Below are 20427 nucleotides of genomic sequence, written 5' to 3'. Positions count from 1 at the left end.
TCTTTGTGCAGATGTGTGCCTTTATTTTCTCTGGTAAATATCTAAGAATGAAATAGCAGAGCCTCATAATAAGTTCATATTTAACTTATACGGTTTTCCAAAGTGGTTATTATATAGGTTTCCTCCCACTATCTTAAAGTAGAGTGTTCCTATGAAACTTTTTATAATCTAAAATGGCATAAAGATGCAATTAATTTATATGGAAAAATAATATCTTTTAGGCTTTTCTGATACGTTAGGACACATCTTGCTAATGGATGCACAAAATAAATTGAGACAAAGCTCAGATATTCACAAAGACAGTTCAAAACTGTGGGGCCTGATGCTGAGATGCTGAGTGTAGTTTCCAGGGAAGGAGCAGGGCAGCGCCACTCATACTGTTTGGGGTGTGCTGACTCTATAATGGCTCACTGTAAAAACAGACACTGAACATGATTTTTGTTTTTTTGCTTTTTTTCATAAAGCAGACATCCTCTTTGGATTTCTTTTGGTTAGCAAAAACAAGTGCTAGTGTAGGTCTCTTATAAAAGCAAAGTGGTATAATGAGAACTTTCGGAAAGCAGGGCATAGTTGTGGTATTAGACATTCTTACCAGCAGTGGATGAGAGTTCTAATTAAGCACATTCTCACCAACATTTGACATGGTTACACATTGTAATTTTAGCCACTCCACTTTATTATGTGTCTATGATATCTCATTTGGTTTTAATTTTCATTTTTGAACATCTTTTCAGTGTTTATTTCATATCTTTATCTCTTGTTTGGTGAAATGTGTGTTCAAACATCTTATTTATTAAAGTTAGATTGTTTTATTATTATATTCTTTTTTTTAGCTTTAATGAGATGTAATTGACAAATAGTAAGGCATATAAAGTATACAGCATGATGATTTGATATACATATACATTGTAAAAGCATTCCCCTCATCAGGTTGAATAAGACATCCATCACCTCATATATTTATCTATGTGTGTGTGTGTGTGAGAGAGAGAGAGAGAGAGAATGTTTAAATTCTATTCTCTTAGCATATTTCATTTATACACTACAGTGTTATCAACTGTAGTCACCGTGTTGCACATTAGATCCTCAGAAGTTATTCATCTTACACTTTTACCATCCTCTTTATACACTTTTACCATCCTCTCCCTATTTCTTTTTCCATCCTCGGCCCCTGGCAACCAGTTTTCTACTCTTTGTTTTTATGAGTTCAACTTTTTTTAGATTCCAAATATAAATGATACCATATAGCATTTGTCTTTCTTTGTCTGGCTTATTTAATTTAGCATCTTGCCCTCCAGTTTCATCCATGTTGTCAAAAATGAAAAGATTTCTTAAAGGACTTCCATGTATTTTAGATATTAAGATCTATATTTTATAAATAATTTCTTATAGTCCTTGGATTGCCTTTTCCTTTTCTTCTTTCTCTTTCTCTCTCTCTTTCTTTAAAGATTTATTTATTTGTCAGAGAGAGAGAGGGAGAGCATGAGCAGGGGGAGTGGCAAGCAAAGGCAGAGGGAGAAGCAGACTGAGCAGTGAGCCTGATGTGGGACTTGATCCCAGGACGCTGGGATCATAACCTGAGCTGAAGGCAGATGCTTAATGGACTGAGCCATCCAGGCATCCTGCCTTTTCCTTTTCTTTAAAGTGTGTTTTGAAGTTTTAAAAATTGCCAAAGTCCAATGTATTAACTTTTTTCTTCTATGCTTTGTGTTTTTTTGTGTCCTATATAAAAAATCTTTGGGGCGCCTGGGTGGCTCAGTGGGTTAAAGCCTCTGCCTTGAGCTCAGGTCATGATCTCAGGGTCCTGGGATCGAGCCCTGCGTCGGGCTCTCTGCTCAGCAGGGAGCCTGCTTCCCTTCCCCTCTCTCTGCCTGCCTCTCTGCCTACTTGTGATCTCTGTCTGTCAAATGAATAAATAAAAATCTTTAAAAAATAAATAAATAAAAAATCTTCACCTAAATTTATGGTCACTAAGATTTTCTCTTAATTTTTTTGTAGGAGTTTTACATTTTACAATGAGGTCTGTGTTCCCTTTTGAGTTAAATTTTGTACATGGTGTGAGGTAGGGTTGAGATTCATTTTTTATGTAGGGATATCCAATATTCAAGTACCAATTGTTGAAAAGATTATCTTTTTTATATTGAATTGCTTTAGTACTGTTGTTGAAAAGCTATTTGCCATACATATGTATGGGTCTGTTTCTGACTGTCTATTCTGTTTCATTTGTCTCTGTGACTATTTTTATGCCAATACCACTTTATCTTGATTACCATTATAATATTGTGTCCCTTTGATGTATATGTCTATTTAGTGCTTTGAGGTTTTCAGTGTGAAAGTCACCTTATTTAAATTTATTCCTAAATATGTATTCTTGTAGACATGCTTGTAAATTGGAATTGTTTTCTTAATTTTACTTTCAGACCGTTTATTATTAGTGCACAAAAATACAGTTGAATTTTATATGTTAGTCTTGTCTCTTGCAGCCTTGCTTGAACTCTACTTCTAATAGCTTTTTAGTAGATTCTTTAGGATTCTCTATATACAAGATCATCTTATCTGCAAATAGATATAGGTTTATTTCTTTTCCACCTGGTTGTCTTTGATTAGTTTTTCTTCCTTTTTGCTTTAGGTAGAACCTGAAATTCAGTGTTGAACAGAAGTGATAAACGTGGACATGATATCTTTGTCTTTTCCCCATTCTTTAGGGGAGGTATTTAGTCTTTCATCATAAAGTATGATGTTAGGTGTGTGTTTTTATAGATGCCTTTCATCAGATTGAGGAAGTTCATTTTCATTCCTATTTTGTTGTGTGTTTTTATCACAAAGGGATATTGGATTTTGTCAAATTGCTTTTCTGCATCTGTTGCAAAATAATGTACTTTTGTTTTTTGTTCTCTTGATATTCGCTATATTACATCAATTGAATATCATGTTTTATATATTTACCTGATTTTTTAGTTATTTAAGGTGGGAGGGTATATCTGGAACCTGTCACTCAGGGCTGGAAGTGGAAGTTTTGAACTATGCATTATTATTATTATCTTTATCTTCTAGAGGGGCAATCTGAAGGTCGATTGTTGATGGTCACACAGCCAGAATTAAAAGCCAGGTCTTCGGGGTGCCTGGGTGGCTCAGTGGGTTAAAGCCTCTGCCTTCGGCTCAGGTCATGATCCCAGAGTCCTGGGATCGAGTCCCGCATCGGGCTCTCTGCTCAGCGGGGAGCCTGCTTCCCTCTCTCTCTCTGCCTGCTTCTCTGCCTACTTGTGATCTGTCTCTCTGTCAAATAAATAAATAAAATCTTAAAAAAAAAAAAAAAATCCAGGTCTTCATGGTTCCAAAGCCTCTGCTTTTACAACTGTGGTTCTGGTTTAGTATTCTCATTTTTTGGTCTTCTTTTCATATGAGTTAAATGAATTTTGATTTGTCAAATTGCTTAATATGTTTACTTTATAAAATTATAGTTTTATTAAGCCATAGTGCCTTCATAAGCATATTAACCCAAACTACAGTTTAAAAACTCTCCATCAAGGTGAATGGTCAGCTGCTGGCTGTCTTTACCTGAGGATTTGAACTGTTTTTTGTAATTTTAAAAATTCTTAATAATCAAGGTAAACTGAATCAAGAGTCTGTACTAAAATTATGGAAATATGAAACAGAGCTTTAAAACTATGCTACCAATTGCTACCCTATCCATTCTCTTAATTTTTATTGCTTCTCTTAAAAAATCTGTGAAACTCCATTTTGGAATGTAGTATGTCAGGGCACCTGGGTGGCTCAGTCAGTTAAGCTTCTGCCTTCAGCTCAGATCATGTTCCCAGGGTTCTCGGATCAAGCCCCACATCAGGCTCCCTGCTAAGTGGGAAGTCTGATTGCCCCTCTCCCTCTGCCCTACCCCCACATGTGTTCTCTCTCTCTCTCTCTCTCTCTCTCTCGCATGCTCTCTCTCATGTTCACTCTTTCTCTCAAGTAAATAAATAAAATCTTTTAAAAAAATATTATGATTGAATTGCTCTTAGGGTAATTGCATAAATATCTAAAAACTTTTCATGAAATATATCACATACTTTCATACCCAGACATAATAATTTATGAGACAGAATCTCTTCCTGCCTTTGGTTTTGTCACATGCCAGTATTTTCCAAGGTTGCCTGATCGTAACAGTCATATGATTTCTAAGGTTTGTCCTTGCAGGGTCCTTCAGTAAGCTGGAGTGGGGTCTGGAGAACTTTATTTTTTATAAGTCCTCCAGGTGATTCTTAGAATCAGGAACTTTGGCTCAACATTCATCAAAGAATTGTTCCTTCTTCAAAAGTAAATTTTTGTCATGTTGAAGACTGAAGTCTCTGGAGTTGGATAGAATTGAATTCAGGTCCTGACTCTACCAATTACTAACTGAACGACCTTAGGTTATTTTACCTTTTACCCTATTTGTTAATTTTCAAATTAGGAATGACCTTACCTACATCTCAGAAATTTTGAGGAAAGGATTAAATTAGTATATGCTTGTTTCAAAGCACAAGTTTCAAAGTACACCATCTCTGGTGTACTGTAAATACTTGATAAAATGTTAGAATTATAGAACACCATATCCCATTTATGTTCTACTTCTTAATTTTTCCTCAATTCATTTTTGTTGTATTATTACTAATCCAAGAGTGCTAATAATTCAGTCATTTTTTTACTGGCTTTAAAAAATATACTTAAGTTCTACTAGAAATTCAATTCCCTTGAGACATATACCAAATACATTCATTTCAGTCCTGTTATTTAATCAAGATATAATTTTTTTCTCATATATACTTATTGTGAATTCATGGAGTAAATTGTCATTTCAAATTCCTTCCTTTTTTTGTGTACACAGATGGTTGAAAATAAGTCATTGTTTAGTTGATAGCAACCATTACTGTATCCTGATTTATTCAGAACCTGATTTTATCTTAGATCTTGGTGTTATTCAATATATTAAAATTGGCTTTTATTTTCAGTTTCTTAATGGTGTCACTGATTCATTTTCAGTTATAACATCCACTCATAATTACAGTTGATTTTAATTTTCTCATGAAGAAGATATCATTTTCCTGATTTATGGTGGTAACCCTTTTCCCTTCTGCTCCGTCCTCTTGCCTGCTCTTGGAATTTGCCTCATCATTTCTTATGTCTTCTCCTCTGCTTTCTTCTTCTAGATTGCCTACTTGTGTACTCCCAATTGTGCAAATTGTCTATTCTGTTCTTCTGTAAATCTTCAGATTCCTTGGAAAGAGCAGGCTGAGCCATTTTCTATCACCTTGTCATCCATATTTTCTTGAATTCTTTGTAATACCATTTTCCTCTGTGCTATACTGCATTTGCTTTTCGGAATGTTATTAATAAGTTTAAAAGGCTATTCTGATTTTTTCCATTATGCACACTGTGAGGTACCTTTTTCTAGAGTATGCTGCACTATCTTGATTTTCCTTCTGCTTTTCTAACTAATCCTTTCCTATCTTCCCTTTTCCTTTTGCTGCCTATGTTTTACTGACTTCCCCCACTTCACTTGTTCTTTTCCTTCAGTATCACAATCATTATCATTGCTTCAACTGTTATCTCTCTAGTGACTCCTAGATTTGCATCTTTAGCCCCATCCCCTCAACTAATTTTTATATTTTAAATTTCTTTTGTAATTCCAGTTTAATTAACATACAGTGTTATATTAATTTCAGGTGTACAATGTAGTGATTCTATACATTGCTCAGTTCTCATCACCTGTTTCACTCATCCTCCTTCCCAACTGCCCTCTGGCAACCACTGGATTGTTCTATTTAATAGTCTGTTTTTTTTGTTTCTCTCTTTTTTCTTTGTTCATTTTTTAAAAATTCCACATATAAGTGAAATCATATGGTATTTGTCTTTCTCTGACTACTTTCACTTAGCATAATACCCTCTTGATCCATCCAAATGGATGGATGGTGAGATTTCATTCCCTTTTTATGGCTGAGTAATATTCCATTGTGTATATACACCACATATTCTTTTTTTTTTTTTTTTTTTTTTTTTTTTTTAAAGATTTTTTATTTATTTAACAGACAGATCACAAGTAGGCAGAGAGGCAGGCAGAGAGAGAAGGGAGGAAGCAGGCTCCCTGCTGAGCAGAGAGCCCGATACGGGGCTCGATCCCAGGACCCTGGGATCATGACCTGAGCCGAAGGCAGCGGCTTTAACCCACTGAGCCACCCAGGCGCCCCTACACCACATATTCTTTACCCTTTCATCTATCAGTTGACATTTGAGTTGCGTCCATAATTTGGATATTATAAATAATGCTGCAGTAAACATAGGGGTACATGTATCTTTTTGAATCAGTGTTTTCATATCTTTGGGTAAATACCCAGTACTGGAATTACTGGATCATATGGTAGTTCTATTTTTTGTTTTTTAAGGAACCTCCATACTGTTTTCTACAGTGGCTGTAACAATTTGCATTCCCATGAACAGTGCAGAAGTGTTCCTTTTTTTCCATATCCTCTCCAACACTTGTTGCTTCTTGTGTTTTTGACAGGTGTGAAGTGATATCTAATTGTGGTTTTGATTTGTTGACCATCTTTCTATATGTTTGTTGGCCATCTGTATGTCTTCTTTGGAGAAAATGTCTGTTCATGTCTTCTGCCCACTTTTTAGTTAGCTTATTTGTTTTGTGGTTGTTGAGTTATATAAGTTCTTTATATATATTGAGTATTAACCCTTTACTGTGTATGTCATTTGCAAATACCTTCCCCATTCAGCAGGTCATCTTTTAGTTTATTGTTTCCTTTGCTTTGCAGAAGCTTTTATTTATTTATTTTTAATTAAATTCCAGTTAACATAGAGTGTAATGTTAGTTTCAGCTATATGATGTAGTGATTCAATACTTCTATACAATACCCAGTGCCCATCATAACACATGCACTACTTAATCCCATCATCTATTTAACCCATCCCCTCAACCAACCTCCTCTCTGGTAACCATCAGTCTGTTCTATGTAGATAATAGTCTGTTTCTTGGTTTGCTTCACTCTTTTATCCCCCCCACCTTTGCTCATTTTTTAAAAAAATTACACACATGAGTGAGATCATATGGCATTTATCTTTCTGTCTTATTTCACCTAGCACAGTACTCTCTAGTTCTATCCATGTCATTGCAAATGGTAAGATTCCATTCTTATTTATAGCTAAGTAATATTCCACTGTCTCTCTATGTGTGTGTGTATCTATATATATAGATATAGATATAGATATATATCTATATCTATATCTATATCTATATATATAGATACACACACACACTACATCTCCTTTTCCTTTCATCAGTCTGGTCGTCTGGGCTACTTTTGTAGATAATGTTGTTGTAAACATCAGCGTGCATATATCCCTTTGAATTAGTATTTTTGTATTTGTTGGGTAATACCTAGTAGCACAACTGCAGGATTGTAGGGTAGTTCTATTCTTAATATTTTGAGGAACCTCCATACTGTCTTCCACAGTGGCTGCACCAGTTTGCATTCTCACCAGCGGTGTAAGAGGGTTCCCCCTTCTTTGCATCATTGCCAGCACCTGTTGTTTCTTGTTGATTTTAGCCATTCTGACTGGTGTGAGGTGACATCTCATTGTAGTTTTGATTTGTATTTCCCCTGATGATGCGTGATGTTGAGATATTGTCATGTGTCTGTTGGCCATCTGGATGTCTTCTTTGGAAAAATATCTGTTCATGTCTTCTGCCCATTTTTAAATTGAATCACTGATTTTTGGGTGTTGTGTTTTATAAGTTCCTTATATATTTTGGATACTAATCCTTTATCAGATATGTTGTTTGCAAATATCTTCTCCCATTCCATAGGTTGCCTTTTAGTTTTGCCGAATATTTCCTTCATTGTGCAGAAACTTTCTATTTTGATGAAGTCCTTATAGTTTATTTTTGCTTTTGTTTCCCTTACCTGAGGAGGCATAGCTAGTAAGAAGGTTCTATGGCCCATGTCAAAGAAGTTACTGCATGTAATCATCACTAAGATTTTTATGGTCTCACATTTAGGTCTTAAATCCATTTTGAATTTGTGTTTGTGTATGGTGTAAGAGTGTGTTCCAGTTTCATTTTTTTGCGTATTGCTGTCCAGTTTTCCCAACACCATGTGTTGAAGAGGCTGTCTCTTTTTTCCACTGGATATTCTTTCCTACTTTGTCCAGATTAATTGACCACATATTTGTTCATTTCTGGATTTTACATTCTTTGATCTATGTGTCTGTTTTTGTGCCAGTATCATACTGCCTTGATCACTACAGCTTTGTAATATAGCTTGAAGTCTGGAATTGTGATGTTTCCAGTTTTGCATTTCTTTTTCAAGATTGCTTTGGCTATTTGGGGTCTTTTGTGGTTCCATACAAATTTTAGGATTGTTCTAGCTCTGTGAATAATGATAGTGCTAGTATGATAGGGGTTGCATTAAATGTGTGGATTGCTTTGAGAAGCTTTGTTTTTATTTTTAAAATTTTTTAAATTTAAATTCACTGTAGTTAACATATAGTGTATTAGTTTCAGGGTGCTTTGAGAATCTTTTAAATTTGATGTAGTCCCAGTAATTTATTTTTGCTTTTGTTTCCCTTGCCTCAGAAGACATACCTAGAAAAATGTTACTTCAGCTGATGTTTGAGAAAATGCTGCTTTATTTTCCTCCTTTAAGATTTTTATGATTTCATGTCTCATATTTAGATCTTTAATCTACTGAGTTTATTTTTGTGTATGATGTAAGAAAGTGGTCCAGTTTCATTCTTTAGCATGTAGCTGTCCAGTTTTCCTAGCACCGTTTGTTGAAGAGACTTTTTCCAATGTATATTCTTGCCTCCTTTGTCAAAAATTAATTGATTGTATAATCATGGGTTTATTTCTGGGCTCTTCTCTTGTGTGCCCTTGATCTGTATGTCTGTTTTTGTGTCTGTACCATACTGTTATGATTTCTACAGTTTAGTATTATATCTTGAAATCCGAGTTTGCGATACCTCTGGTTGTTCTTTTTCAAAATTGCCTTTGGCTATTTGTGGTCTTACATGGTTCCACACAAAATTTAGGATTATTTATTCTAATTGTGTGAAAAACGCTGTTGGTGATTTGATAGGGATTACGTTAATGGGTAGTATGGATATTTTAACAATATTTCTTCTCCCAATCCATAAGCATGAGTATCTTTCCATTTGTTTGTGTCATCTTCAGTTTCTTTATCAATGTTGTATAGTTTTCAGAAGGTCTTTGACCTTTTTGGCTAAGTCTGTTCCCAGATATTTTATTATTTTTGGTGCAGTTATAAATGGGATTATTTTCTTAATTTCTCCTTCTGCTACTTTATTATTAGTGTATAGAAAGCAACAGATTTCTGTGTATTGTTTTTGTATCTTGTGACCTTACAGAATTCATTTATCAGTTCTAGTAGGTTTTTTTTGTGAAGCATTTAGGGCTTTCTATATATAGTATTATATTATCTACAAGTAGGGGATGTTTTACTTCTTCCTTACCAATTTCTTTTTCTTGTCTGATTGCTGTGGCTAGGACTTCCAGAATGAAAGCGGTGAGAATGGACATCCTTGTCTTGTTCCCAATCTAAGGGGAAAAACTCTCAGCTTTTCACCATTGAGTGTGGTGTTAGCTGTGGATTTTTCATAGATAACCTTTATTATGTTGAGGTATATTCCCTATAAACCTACTACTGTGTTTAGAGTTTTTACGATAAGTGGATGTTGTACTTTATCAAATGCTTTTTTTCATCTGTTGAAATGATCATATGATTTTCATCCTTTTTCTTGTTAAGGGCTGTATGAAGTTGATTGATTTGTGAATATTGAATTACCCTTGCATCCCAGGAATAAATCCCACTTGATCATGGAGAGTGATTTTTTTTTTTAAAGATTTTATTTTTTTAAATTTATTTGACAGACAGAGATCACAAGTAGCAGAGAGGCAGGCAGAGAGAGAGGAGGAAGCAGGCTCTCTGCTCAGCAGAGAGCCCGATGCGGGGCTCGATCCCAGGATCCCGGGACCATGACCTGAGCCGAAGGCAGAGGCTTTAACCCACTGAGCCACCCAGGTGCCCCACGGAGAGTGATTTTTTTAGTGTATTGTTGGATTCACTGATATTTTGTTGAGGATTTTTGCTTGTGTGTTATCTGAGATACTGTCTTGTAGGTCTCTTTTTTTTTTTGTAGTGTCTTTATCCAGTTTTGGTATCAGGATAATGACTTCATAGAATGGATTTGGAAGCTTTTCTTACTCTTCTTTTTTTTTTTTTTTTAAAATAGCTTGAGAAGGTTAGGTATTAACCCTTCTTTAAATGTTTAACTTTCATTGATGGTAATCAGTCTGTTCAAAATTTCTATTTCTTCCTGATTCTGTTTTAGTAGATTATAGGTTTCTAGGAATTTATCCATTTTTTCTATGTTGTCCAATTTGTTTGCATATAATTTTTCATGGCATATTCTTAAAATCCTTTGTATTTCTTTTGTGTCCGTTCCTTCTCTTTAGTTTCTGATTTTGTTTGAAAAAAAAAATTTTTTTAATGTGTCTGGCTAAAGGTTTATCAATTTTGATGATCTTTTCAAACAACCAGCTCCTGGTTTCCCTGATCTCTTCTATGGTTTTCTTAGTTTCTATTTAATTTATTTCTGCTTGTAATCCTTATTGTTTCTTTCCTTGTACTGTTCTTTTTATTTTGTTTGTTGTTCTTTTTCTAGCTCTTTTAGGTATAAGTTCAGGTTGTTTATTTGAGCTTTTTCTTGCTAGTTGAGGTAGGCCTATATTGTTGTAAACTTCCCTCTTAGAAGAGCATTTGCTGCATCACAAAGATTTTGGACTGTTATGTTTTCACTTATCTCCAGGTATTTTTAAATTTTCTCTTTGATTTCTTGGTTGACCCATTCATTGTTTAGTAGCATGTTATTTAACTTCCATATTTTTCTGTTCTTTCCAGAATTTTTTCTTGTGTTTGATTTCTAGTTTCATGGTGTTGTGGTTGGAAAAGATGCATGGAATGACTTCAGTCTTTTGGAATTTGTTAAGACTTGTTTTGTGGCCACAGCTGAAGTTTGGATTCACTTATCTATTTCTTGATGATTGTGTTCAGTGGAACTCATCAGCTCACTGTTTCTGTCTCCTGGACTATCTGCTTCTCCTGAAATATGTATTTCAGATAATGGTATCACTAATTTCCCATTAACTTAGACTTGGGAAAGTTCTGATCATTTACTTTGATTCACTGTTGTTGTTGTTGTTTTGAGTAATTCTTGTGTATATAGCAAAAAGATAAGCTGATCTTTTTGACTTCTTCCCCCATTTCCCATGTATATACTCAGCTGCAGATTCTGCAGTTCTTTAGTCTCTCATGTGTTTTTATGATAACTACCACCAGGTTTTTTTTTTTAATCTCCCTCCTAAATATTTGTAGTTGGTATGCTTGCCTTTTTTTCCCTTTTCCCTTTAAATTAATCTTTCTGCAAGATATTATTGTATTACCTCTTAGCTCAAAAACGTTCAGAGACTTTCGTTTATCTTCTAGTCTTAGTATAAATGCATTTCGGTAGCTTTCTTTAATATTATTTTATATTAAGAGTAGTAGCCATCATTATTATAGAAATAATTTGTTTTCATTTTAAGGAACTAAAGCAATATAGCAAGAGCAACTCAAAATTCCACATCAGAAATAGCCACCAAAGACATATACCTAATGCAAATACTGTCCAGACATCTCTCTAGAATAATGTTCAGATGGCATGAATACGTAACTTTAAAAAAATAGAATTATACTATAAATGATACTTATGAATAAGAAGTATTAAACTTGATTTTATTTCCATTTTAAGAGATGGAAGTAAAATGGCAGTAAAATTGAGGGAATTTTTGATTTGTAATAAATGTTTCTTTCTCACAAAAGGCATTGTTTTTAATAATTTCTTTTAAGGTTATGAAAGTTATGAAGAATTCAGAGTTTGGAATGCTTATATTTACGACACTCTATTTCATTGTATAAAGTTTTAAGGAAACTAGCACTACCATTTCTTTCTATTGTCCTAATCTCCTCCCAACAATTTTTCATAGTTTTATTATTTTTACATTGTTAAGATAGATAACATTTCTACTTTGTTCTGAAATTATAAATTCCTTAGTATAGTTTTCCTTCTGTATATAAATGGGCTTACGGCTTCACTCATTCTCCATTTATGAGTTGTTTGTTTTGACTTGTCTCTGGTTGGGTGGATTTTATTAACAAGTGATTTTTTCAGGAAGAACTTATATATGCTCTATTCCTTGAGTTCTTCCATATCTAAGGCTGTGGGATTTCTGTCTGAATACATTCTTGCTAGAGATCAGGTTCATGGTTCTTAATGTTTTTCTTTCAAAATTTTGTAGACTTTATTTTCTTCTATCATTAACTACTTTTGGGGAAATCCTGGGGCCATACTAAGTTTTCCTCCTCTCCTTCTTGTAGGTGATTAGCATTTACTGCTTGGAAGCTTAAATTTATTCTTCTTCCTTAGCATTTTGTAATTTAATAAGATTTAATAAGGATATTCTTGGTATTGATCTTCTGAACATTTTTTCATGAAATAACATGTGCTCTTTCAATTTTCAGTTTGCTTTCTTTTTTCCCCCCATAGAAAGTTTTCCATATTATATGTTGGAATATTTTCTTTTGTCTTTTTTGTTTTCAAAGATTTTACTTATTTATTTATGAGAGAGTGCACACGAGTGGAGGGAAGAGCAGGGGGATGTGGAGAGGGACAAGCAGGCTCCATGTTGTGTGCAGAACCTGAAACTGGAGGCAGGGCTTAATCCCAGGACCCTGAGATCATGACCTGAGCTCTAAACCAAGAGTCCAGTGCTTAACTGACTGAACCAGCCAGGTGCCCCTTGTCTTTCTTAACTATAGATATTATTCATCCTTGTATTTGGCCATCTTGACCTGTTCATTATTTTCAGAGCTTATTACTTATACATAAATTTTCATATAAGTTCTGCTTTAACAATGTTAATGCTATGTTAACATTACATAATGTTAATGTTAATATTAACATTAAGACTTGCCTCTATTAGTGATTTCATTTTTTGTCATTTTTATTTGCTCCATGCTTTTTCTAATTCAGTGATAGAGTTAATTTTGTCCTAACTTTGTTTCCTTAGCTTTCTAATCTTTTTTGTTTTGTTCTCTTACCATTTTTTTGCACCTTTAAATTCAGGGTTTTTTTTTAACTTCTTTTATATCAAAAAGTTTGCCGAGGGAGTTTTCTGGTTTTCCTTGGGTTATGTTTTCTTCTAGACTGGGTTTTTTATTTTTCTGTAAACTTCTGTTCTGTTTATTTATTTATAGCTTTATTGAGATATCATTGACATATTGAAATTGTATATATTAAGGTTTACAGCATGATGTTTTAGTATACATATACATTGTGGAATGATCACAGCCCAGCTAATTAAGGTATCTGTCACCTCTACTTAATTACCATTTATGTGTTTGTGTATGTGCTGAGAAAATTGAAGATCGATCTTCTTAGCAAATTTCAAGTATTTTTAAGTGTCATCACCATGCTGTACATCTCTAAAACTTACTCATCTTGCATGATTGAAACATCATGCAAACAACATCACGGTTTGAAATTTTTACCCAACTTTTGCACACTCTTCCCTCTAACTTTAGTTTACTTATTTATTTTGTCTATAGCATTAAGTCCCATTCCTTTTTCTTTGATCTTGATTATGCTTAACATGTGAGCCCTGATGTAGTATGATTCCTTTTCCTTGAGTACAGCTGTTTGTCTTATACTTTCAGTACAGTTTGAAGGATGGTTTTGTTATTATCCGACTTTAAAAAGTGGCCATATGGCAAGGTGATTGGGAAATCTTTATTAGACTTATATTCAAACTGTCTTGTCTGAGATTTTTAACATACCTCATGATAGGTTTTATTCCACCAGCATGGATTCCTGGAGTCTATACTTCTGTCAGAGTCAGTCTACCATTTTCACTATAGTATGCCTTCACTCTGGCTTTCAAAAATGAGAAATTTGATCCCAACTGACTTTTTCCAGCTTTATCTTTAGCTAAATTTACTCATAAAAACTATGCTTTCTAGCAAAACTTGGCTGGTAAGTATCAACATATGTGAAGTTGAGGATGTCATAGATATTTTACTACCTTGTTCCTAATTGTCACTTATTTGCTATATGAAGAAAAATGATTTATTGCTTATTTTAAGTTTGTTTTCCCAAGTTCATTAGAATAACATGTATGTACCTATTTAAATCTTAATATAATTTATATAATTGCAAATTGTAATTAATTAAGTAGAACTTTATGTTTTTTTAAGAATCTTGATTTGTTTCTTAACTTAAGATCTGCCACTAAAATATTTATTCTAAATCAATTCTTATGCCTTTGGGTTTCTTACATACACTGGATTACTATCCATTTTTGAGGCAAATATTAAAAGAAAAAAGGCGTTTTGTTTTATGCCTTATTAGCAGTTTATCAAAGACTGCTGTTAGGTTTCTTATTTTTGTGGTGTGTCTTAGAATTAACTTGATTTGATACTCACTTTTTTTGTTTTTAATTGAAGGTAAATGAAATTGCCTTCATAAATACCCTTGAAGCCCAGAATAAGCGCCATGATGTCTTATCAAAATTGAAGGAATATGAGCAGAGGCTTAATGAGTTACAGGAAGAACGTCAGCGAAGACAGGAGGAAAAACAAGCACGTGATGAAGCTGTTCAGGTAGAATTTTATTTGGCAAGCAGTTATTGAACACCTGCCATATCTTAGCTCTGAGCTATGTGCTGAGGATCCAAAAGGGATTAAAACCTAGTCTTGACCCAAGGGTGCATGGTTTGCTATAGCATTCTGGAAACATGAAGTCTGATTGCCAAAAGACAATGTGTATTCCTTCAGATAAGATAATCAGTGTTTTCATCAATACAGAGCAGTCATAGAGTTTGAATCTCTAGTCTCAACCAGGTGAAAGACTAAATTGCTTTGGACAGATTATTTATTTTTTGCTAATTGGGTTTCATAAGAATATGCTCCTACCATTCCACACTAAAGGATTGTGTTTTGAGCCAGTACATGTAGCCTTATAGAACTGGGCAATCTTTATGCTCATGACAAGGAATACCTGTCCTTTATTGGGCAGTATCATCAGATAATTTTAATTGCTTAGCTTTTGTCCTCTGTGGTTAAACCCTAATTTAGCTACCATTTCAGGATAGGAAGTAAGGTTAACACATAAATTGTACTGATATTTATAAACTGTTTTAGATTTTGACCAGAAGACTTTATGGCAATAGATAGTTTTGCCCATAAGACTTTATGGCAAGTGTGCATTCTGAATTCAAATTATATTTGTGTCAAAGACTGTATTAGAAAAATAAATGTTTTTAGAGGAGGAGGTTTTTTTTTGTTTTTGTTTTTGTTTTTTTGAGGTAGAAAACATCCTCAAATGTGGACATTCACCTAGATGTAAGATTCAAGCTACATTTTCTTCACACTGAAAAGATGGTATGGCTCCAAATTTGCTTTTGAGTAGAGGTCCACAGAGAGATTTTGAGGCCACAGAAATACTCAATTTTACTTAGAAAGAAGATGATTTCTCAGGGCTATATCCATGACTTGGCTTTTCTACTCAGATTGCAAACCAAATACAGTTACCATCTCTTTTATCAGTTGCTATGGCACATTAAGACCAACACTTAAGCAAGTGAAGTAGTGTAGGAAATATGATTATGACATATATATTCATACACATATAAGCATATACATATATATAAGCATACACACAAACACACACCCACACCTACACACATTTTATCTTTTACAGCCAGGTTTAGAAAAACTAAAAAAGAAAAGAAATGAACACAAATTTAATTTCACTTTGTCTTGGAAAAGGATATATTTTACATATATAAGTGCATGTATAAATACACATATATATATGTACATGTACAAGTACTCATATACAGCCATGTATATGTATGTATATATATTTGCTGTATATGACTCTTACATGATTATTCAAATATAATGACATTGTATAATCATTCACATATTGTTTATGATTATGCAAATGAGTGTTTTGATCTCTGTTCTGGACTGTTTCTGCTTTGCTGTTTCTCACTTGTGTCGTAATTTGTCAGGAACAGCCAGAGTAGGCCAAGCCCACATGGGATGAGAAGGCCAACCTCATGGGCTAGAAGTACTACTTACATGGTGATTTTTCTGGGTGGCATGGGTCATCAGAGTGGGTGCAGTGACCATGACGCCCAGAGAAGTGTGGTAGGCTGTTCACTTGTAGGGCGGCAAACCGAAAGCTTGGGCTGGAAGTCCAGCAGGGAATCCAGTACCAGAGTGGCCTTTGATGTCAAGTGTTGGTGCGCGTTTCCATCTGGAATCTTGACCACCTGCATGCCAGCTGCAAGGGCCACCTCCACGCTGTTAGGAGTGTCTTCACAGACAAGGCACATTTCCCTGGGAAGAGGAGGAGAAAACCTCTTTTGCACAGGCTAGGAAAAAGGACTTGACATTTTTAAAAAAATTTTTAAATTTTTTTATAAACATATAATGTGTTTTTATCCCCAGGGGTACAGGTCTGTGAATCGCCAGGTTTACACACTTCACAGCACTTACTGTAGCACATACCCTCCCCAATAGGACTTGACATTTTTGATGTAGAGAACAAATTTTGCAGTATTTGAATATAAATGCAGATATACTTTGTTATGACCAATATTTATTCGCTCACTCATTCATTGATCATTTATTGCATTACTACTATAAGCTGTATTCTGCGCTAGGCTCAAGGACATGAAAAGGATACTTTGCTGTTCTCAATGGAGAGATGTGTAAACAAATCATAATCCATTAGAATCATTATATCAGGAAAGGTATTCTTGGAAGCACAAAGAAAAACACTGTATTCAAATTGAGAGTGGCAAGGACTTGAAAAAGTCACGGAAATAGAAGAGGTGATAGCTCAGCTAAGGTTCGCATATAATGAGACAGATGCAAATGATGAGAAGTAGGCATTCTGTGCAAGAGATATGGGAGAGTACTACCCTGCAGGGTTAGGGAACAGGTCCTGCAGAGCTTTGTTATGTTAAAAATTGGAGATGGTATTAATATTTCATGCTTCTTTATATTAATGGTGGTTTTAGGAAGTTAAAATATCAATACATTTTTAAAGTTCATTCATTATTCTTTGCTGTTTGTAGGTATTGGCAGGCATTTCCATATTCATCCCTGATCTCTATTTGATTTGAGTTCAGTATCTTATTTTAATCTGAGTGCTAAGGTAACTTATGTTAAAAATACAGGATGATTTTATTTGAAAAACTTCAGCTTTTCTTCTCTAAGAAGCAGCAAAAATTTTTATTTTTATTATTTTTCTATTAACTAATACTCTTAAATGAGTAAATAAAATAGGATATTTGAAATTTTAACATGAGCTGTCTCTTCAGCATTAGTGCTGTTACTCTGTTTGGGACCATTTTATAAAAATCATTCATTTTTTAAATTATGTGTTACTTTTGAGGGACCATTAGGCATTAGTAATTCAGAGATAATTAAGACATGATCCTTTATGGCAAACAACACAACACAATGTGAAAGTGTTGTAGAACTATGTATAAGCTACAGAGGTATCACAGCAGAGGGAATAATTAACTCTGTTGGTAGGAGGGGACTGTCAAGTAAAGTTCCCTGGAAGAGGTAACTTTAGCTGGGTTTTGGGGGGAGATATATGATTAATAGTGTATATTTTGAATAGAAGTGTTCAGTTCCTTTTTTGGGATTCATTTTGTAGATCTGAAGATTTGAAATTAGTAGTTGTAGTCCATTTAAAAATGACGACTCTTGTTTGATGAATTGGAACATTTATTAAAGCTGAAAAGAAAGCAGTTCTGTCTTGAAAATAATTAGGGATTTTCTATACTCACTAATACTTTAAAAATTGTTTTGACTGTTCAGAATTATTTTCTTATTAAAACTGTGGACATTTCCTATGGATTTAATTTTCAGTGTAAAATTTAAAGCCTATCATGTTTAATTAACCTATATGATGTTGGAAAAGTCCACTGATAATATATAGCATATATATAACTAAAATTTTTTTAATGTGTAGTCATTACTAGATGTGCAAGGCACTAATGCCACATATTCTCTAGATAAAATAATATTAAGGTCCTCTGTCTGCTTTACTTTCACTACTTTAACATTTTAGCATTGCCATAAATGGTTACAGGCAATTGTGATCCTTCTTTTTGTAGGTAAAATACTAAGTAAATTCTGTCATCATATATTCTCAATTTGTCATTTTTCTTATGTAAATTATTGGCTAGTTTGAAGTCCAGTTTCTTTAGATATTCTGCCTTTCCTTTTGCCCTAATCATTTGAATTATAGGCCTAAAATGGTAGGGATTTGTATTATCCATTCTTAGGCTGCCATAAACAAATCCCTGACTATAAAGCAAAGTATATGGGTGTTTCAGAGGTTTCAGAAGGCTAAGAATTAGATATCTTTCTAATTCATTATTTGTATGTGATTAGATTTATAATGCATATTATTATATAAAGTTATGCTTCATTTAACAGATAGTTATGGAATTCCTGTCCTGTACGAAATGCTTATGTGGGGTACCAAGTTTCTTTTATTTAAAAACCTTAAATTTTAGAAAGGAAAATAGTAGCTGAATTTATTGATTTTATTCATTAGCTATAGTTACCAATTATCTTCTTCCATTAATTAAAAACAAAAATTGAAAGACTGAATACTGTTTGAAGTCTAGTTATTTCTACTTATACATTGTTGGAGTATATCTTATATACATGAATAAAATCAGCAAGTTGATGTTATATTTACAGAGTCAACTTGGCTACATTGCACATACACATAAAGTATATATACACGTATTATATTATTTATAAGACCATTTTATAATTTTTGAAAGTATATTTTTAAAGCTTTTGGTTTTACAAAATATAAAGTGAAAAGTTCTGGTTTAGTTTTTTTTATATTTAATGCCTAAGCCTTTTGGATTTTATTGTGAAACGTGTTTTCAGACATAATATAGATTTTTTTTAAGCTTTTCTTTAAATTTCAGTTAACATACAGTGTTATATTAGTTTCAGTTGTACAATATAGTGATTCAACAATTTCATACATCACCCAGTGCTCATCATAAGTTCCTAAGTGCCCTCCTTAATCCCCACCACCTATTTCACCCATCCCCCCCACTGGTACCCCACCCCTCCCCCCTGGTAACTATCAATTGGTTCTCTGTAGTTAACAGTCTGTTTCTTGGTTTGTCTCTTTCTTTTTCCTTTGCACATTTGTTTCTTAAATCCCACATAAGAGTGAAATCATATGGTATTTGTCTTTCTCTGCCTTATTTTACTTAGCGTATAATTTCTAGCTCTATCCATGTTGTTGTAAATGGCAGAGTTTTATTCCTTTTCATGACAGAATAATATTCTGGGGTGTGTGTGTGTGTGTGTGTGTGTGTGTGTGTGTGTGTATATACCACATCTTCTTTATCCACTCATCAGTCAATGTACACTTGGGCTGCTTCCATATCTTGGCTATAGTAAAGAATGCTGCTATAAACATAGGGGTGCTTGTATTCATTTGAAGTAGTGTTTTTCTGTTTTGGGGGTAAATACCCAATAGTTATGTTGCTGGATCAGAGGGTAATTCTTTTTTTTTTTTTTTAAAGATTTTATTTATTTATTTGACAGACAGAGATCACAAGTAGGCAGAGAGGAGAGAGAGGGAGAAGCAGGCTCCTGGCTGAGCAGAGAGCCCGATGCAGGGCTCGATCCCAGGACCCTGAGATCATGACTTGAGCTGAAGGCAGAAGCTTAACCCCCTGAGCCACCCAGGTGCCCCATGAGAGTAATTCTATTTTTAACTTTTTAGGAATCTTCATACTGTTTTCCAGAATTGCTGTACCAGTTTGCATTCCCACCAACAGTGCAAGAGGGAGGCTTCCTTTTTCTCCACATCCTCGCTGACACCTGTTGTTTCCTATGTTTTTGATTGTATTCATCCCCATTCCCCAGGTAGCTCACACAATCTCTCCCTGGCCACACTGATCTAGGTTCTTCTAACTACTACTTATATAGCCTTGTGCAAGTCATTTTGCCTTAGAGAGCCCCAGTTTGTCGTGATGTCAAAACTGCTTATATGAGTAAGGACTTAGCTAAGTGTTTAGCATAGTAAGTGCCCAATAAATGACAGGAAAAAATATTAAAGCGGTTCCTGTTTAGAGAACACTGAGAAGACATGAATACTTCTCTAATACGTAATTACACTGATGACAGTAACTTCATACCTACAACAAACCCTATCTATCCCAGTGGAAGAAAATCGTTTTAAACTCGTAAGCCAGAAAGTCCC

General features: G+C 34.2%; 1 protein-coding gene across 1 annotated transcript in view; it reads left to right on the top strand.

Moving 5' to 3' along the window:
* The window catches only part of SCAPER (S-phase cyclin A associated protein in the ER), a 473451-nt gene that overhangs the window by 124093 nt on the left and 328931 nt on the right, over positions 1–20427 (top strand). Inside the window, exon 16 of the mRNA XM_080809794.1 lies at positions 14601–14756. Coding sequence (XP_080665920.1) covers positions 14601–14756 — 156 coding nt within the window. The remainder of the gene's footprint in view (positions 1–14600; positions 14757–20427) is intronic.

Source organism: Martes martes (assembly GCF_963455335.1).
Source record: "Martes martes genome assembly, chromosome: 7".
NCBI classification, from domain to species: domain Eukaryota; kingdom Metazoa; phylum Chordata; class Mammalia; order Carnivora; family Mustelidae; genus Martes; species Martes martes.
This window is presented reverse-complemented; position numbering and strand designations above follow the sequence as displayed.